The following is a 4,459-nucleotide window of genomic DNA, read 5'->3' as shown; positions in this document are numbered from 1 at the left end:
GAATTTCTAATGAACAAGGGCTGGAAAGACTAATATCTCTGCAGACGCCAGCCCCAATAGGGCTGAGTGCTTTGCAGGTTGCGTTGATTTAGGAGTCTGACTTTCATGTTTCCACTACTGTGAATACTGACTCTCTTACTATGCAATACCACTCTCTCCCACACATTTAATGCAACAAGCTCACAGCTGTTATATGAAAGCTATGGAAAAAGGCAATCCGCGGAAAACGTGAGAAATAGTCCGCTGCTGCAGATAAGAGAAGCTTGGGAAAAGTAAGAGATTCTCAACACTTCATCCCAAAATAAAAGCATCTAAGAAAAGCATTTCTCTCCCTTCTAAATTCAAGAAAGCGTCACCCAACGGGTACCCAACTACTCCTCGGGATGCTACATTAAATAAGGACAGATTAGCATCAGAAATCGACTTAATATTTCATACACAGGTCAGCGGATTGCACCTATTTAATTACATTAACGAGGTGAGAGAAAGAAGGTCATGTGGAGGATAATGTAATCCTGCCAGCCATAAGCACTTCCAATTATTGCACAGCACACATGTCTGCACACCCCAAGCAGGGGATAAAACTGTTTGTTCGCAGCTTCTTTTGTGAGAGCGGGCGATTCTTCGCTTCCTCCCCTTTCAATGCAATGTGACATTTCACTCTAATATTGCAGCTGGAATGGTTTGGTTCTTTTGATAAGCGGCTTGATTGAGATAGCTGTTGAAATGCTCTGGGGTTGTTTTATTTTTCACTGATTCACATGCCTCCCATGAGCAATTAAGTAACTCCAATTACCAGGAGAGCTTTTCCCCCAGGGGTTTGTTGATTCTCTTTCTGTCTTTTTCTGTCAGCGTTTGAACATCTGCAGTCAAAACCCCCAAGTGTATCCGGCGTACACTGAGCTTCCCCGACATCGGTGCTCAACCACAAAATCTAATTACACCTCCTGTGGTATTACTATTTGCGTCTCAACAAATCTGAGCAAATACAAGCATCGCTTCACCAAGCCACATTTATGTCAAACAGAATTTCCAACATGGACTCATGCTATTGTTATTTTTCTAAGCCTGCTCTGCACAGCTTTGTTAGTTGTAATTCAGCAGGGTTCTGTTGCTGACAAGGTGGAAACTGAAGGCTACAGATCTTTAGAGCACGACACCACTCCTGGTTCAGGTTTGCAGCTACAGCATACAGGCTTTTCAACACACAAGTATGTGCTGGCATTTAGTGTTTCCTGAAGTTGCAGCATCATTAGCAGCAGCGGATGCAGTGGTAAACAACAAGTTAGGTCAGAGATCCTCACAAGGAAAGCCACCTACGGTACCTCCAATGTAAACAAAATATTTATTTCAGGAAAGAATACATCGTGGTTTTAGCCTCAGAAGTCTCGGTGTTTATATGGCACATCACCGTCTATACATACCCAAAGAATAGATTGACATTTGCTCAAGTCTATCTTAACACAACACTAGCATGCACACATACTGGGTGCACGAAAACATGTCTTTGTTTGCTGTAACTGTTCCTAATCTGAGTGATGGTGGACTAAAACCACAAGCCCTTTTCACACATGAGTAATGGAAGCTGACATCAGGCTTCAGCAGTCTAAACTGACCATAACAAAAATCAAGTTTCCCTCATTGTGTTTTCGCTTCAGCGGATGGATAAAAACACAAAGAGTGATGCTTGTTTTGACTGGGGTAACATATTAGTGCTCACAGAGGCGTTCAAGAAAACTGAGGAGGCCCATTTCATTAAATCGAATGCTCACTTGTGATGTGACCACTTATTTATTTTTTGGTATTTCCTGCACAACTGAAAACACAAATGAGAAAATGATAGCCACCATTATAGCTTTCCAGCTTTCAGTGTTTTAGAAACCTGCTGTGCAGTGTTTTGGTTTTGGCACATTCAGTGCATCTGTTGCACAGCCTGGGCTTCCTGACTGTATTTCATGCTTCACCGTACCTAAAGCAACTTACTGCTATCAAATAGCCCTGTGAGTTCTTCAATAGCTCTGTTCTTTTGGGCTGTATTCAACCAAATCAAACTACTATATTTAGCCTTATTTTTATATATATATATATATTTCTGCATCTACCCAGAAAGAGGATTGTGGATTGTGGCCCCTATCATCTGTACTGAGATTGGATGAGCTGAAGGGACAATAACAGCAACCAATAACTCCCATATGCGGAGGACTGTATTACAACAGACGTGGAAAAAATGCAAGCCTATCCTTTCAAAAGAAGTCTATCTATTAACCAAAATACTAGCATTAGCTGTTAGAAATGAAAAAGGCATTAAACCTGCCGATTATAGGACAGCTCTGACAGGATTTTCTAAGCACTTTCTGAGTCTTTTCCGCTTGTCCTGTCCATAATTTCAGCTGAGCACTTCTAAATCCTCGTCAGCCACTGACAAATGTGAGCAGGATTCCCGAGTGGGGCTGGAGCCAGCTCTCAAACTGATGGATCCGTACAACTTTGCTGCGTGTTTGGAATAGGCGAAGGCTTTCCTCCTCATCATCTCCCCTTTCCACATGGAGATCATGAGCAGCGTGGACAGCAGCACGCCCCCGAGGGTGAGCAGACACAGTCCCGCTATGACACACCGGTCCAGATGGGCTCCCACTCTGGCTTTCTCCCTCTCTAGACGCTCCATCTCCCGGGCGGTCACAGTGTCCGGGTCCACCCGGACGTCCCTGGGGACCGTGTAAGCTATGGCGACCAGAGAGATGCCAGTTACCAGACAAGTCACGGCGATGATGAAGCCGTAATCCACAGACTTCCCCGAGTCCTCAGAGGAGAGGTCGTCGTCGGACAGCAAGTAAAGTTCCGGGATGTCCTCCTCCGCTTCCTCCATTACCTCCTCCTCCTCGTACAGTTCACTCGAGGATCTGCAGGTTTCTGGACTCGCACCTATCAGCTGGACATCATCAGCATCTTCATCATGTTGGTGTTTGCAAGTAAAAGATGTTTCCGTTTCCTCCTCCGGACGCGGAGCTCCCCTGATCTCTGTCCATGGTGCTGAACACTCTCCTCCGCCGGGATGAAGTGACTTTTCACCGCTGTCACCGATACTTTCTTCATCTAAAACCAGGGAGACGTCTCTGGGATCCGGCTGATCAAAGTAAAACAGTTCCAGATCAGCCATTTGGGCATGGGCTGGGTTTCCCGTTTTATCGAGCCCATGCGTCCGTCTGTGGAAGTGAAACACACACGCACACGCAAAAGAAAACAGTAAGATGTTTAAACTCGCTGAACTTTCATTATTTACAAGGAAAATCTATAGGCTGCGCTTCTCTCACCCGTGGGCATGCACGCATTTTAAAGTGTAGCGAAGGAAGTCTAAAGAATAATTCAGCGTCAGACAGTAAAATTACAGGCAATAAAATAGCTACACTGCTTACCAACACTTAAGCTTTTGCTTTTTTCTGGCTTTCAAATCGCTTTCCCAAAACACTTAGTAACCATGCGACGCCTAATAAATCTAATTCCAGGTAATGTGTTCCAATTATACGCTATTAAGCACCAACATGCGGTCTGCTGAGTACCTCTCTCTCCGTCTGTGGCCGCTCGCTTCCCCCGACTGATTCTGCTCCCTGGTCAATTAGAGGGAAAGGTTTGGCAGACCCCTCCCACAGCCAGACTGGGCTCCGGCAGACCGCCTTATAATGCTTATTACCGAGCCAACTTCAGTGTTCCCCGACACATACAGACCACTAATCAGATGAGAGGCAGGAGGCGGCTGAATGCGCGCTGTGGGCAAGTAAAGAGCTGAAACACTTCAAATTAAGGTACGCTTTCTCCAGGCGCTTGTCAAAGTTGCTAAAATTTTTCATCCACGAATGTCAGAAGCAGATTTCAATGCAATCCGGTCAACAGCTGAGAGACATTTTAATCCAAAACACACAGGGCGGCGCTGGAGGAAAAGAGAGAGAATCACCAGCCGGAGATCATGAATGTTTACGCTTCATTACAATTCATCCAGCAGTTGAGATGTGACCAACAACTCCGTGATACTTGGCCTTTACTGCGACCCACCGGGTCTGCAGTAAATGCAATACATCGATAGTGGTTGAGATGCCCTGCAACCCTTTATTGGAGGTCAGAGGTCAAAAAGCCTTGTTCTGCTGGAAGGTTTCTACAGTCATATAAAAAAAACACTAAAAATGAATAACGAAGATTGTTACATGCCGTAAGCTGTCTATCAAGGCTGCCTTGTTTGTGTGGATCTTTTACTTTTTGCAAAGCAGAAATCTTGGGTGAGTGATAGATGCTATATTGACTGCTGAAGAGAAAGTGGTTTTCCAGGTTTGGCCCCTTTTTAGGTAGTTGGAGTTCATGTGGAGGGCAGAGATCCTGCAGCTGATGGAACAAGCCCTCTAAACAAAACTAGTCTTGGACAATCAGGGCTGAGGTTGAGCTTTCAGAAATAATAAAGTCATGGGTCCAA

The 4,459-nt window shown here is 44.9% G+C and overlaps 1 protein-coding gene across 2 annotated transcripts; it reads right to left on the bottom strand.

The window, feature by feature from the left end:
• Nucleotides 1-369: 369 nt before the first annotated feature.
• On the bottom strand, nucleotides 370-3,720 carry LOC113014736 (transmembrane protein 74). 2 transcript variants are annotated; one of them, XM_026156450.1, is made up of 2 exons: nucleotides 3,414-3,720; nucleotides 370-3,203 (listed from the first exon to the last, which is right to left on the bottom strand). In XM_026156450.1, the coding sequence occupies exon 2, from the start codon at nucleotides 3,155-3,157 to the stop codon at nucleotides 2,387-2,389; it is 771 nt and encodes a 256-aa protein (XP_026012235.1). In that variant the 5' UTR covers nucleotides 3,158-3,203; nucleotides 3,414-3,720; the 3' UTR covers nucleotides 370-2,386. The 2 variants fall into 2 exon arrangements, with proteins under 2 accessions (XP_026012235.1, XP_026012234.1); XM_026156449.1 differs by having other exon boundaries at nucleotides 3,558-3,720.
• Nucleotides 3,721-4,459: the final 739 nt, after the last annotated feature.

The sequence above is a fragment of the Astatotilapia calliptera genome, chromosome 22, assembly GCF_900246225.1.
Source record: "Astatotilapia calliptera chromosome 22, fAstCal1.2, whole genome shotgun sequence".
In the NCBI taxonomy this organism is placed as follows: Eukaryota; Metazoa; Chordata; class Actinopteri; order Cichliformes; family Cichlidae; genus Astatotilapia; species Astatotilapia calliptera.
Note: the sequence above shows the minus strand (reverse complement) of the source record. Positions and strands in the feature narration are given on the sequence as shown.

What these genes read in the sequence shown, in the direction of transcription:
- LOC113014736 (XM_026156450.1), bottom strand. Translation starts at nt 3,157, where the DNA reads ATGGCTGATCTGGAACTGTTTTACTTTGATCAGCCGGATCCCAGAGAC.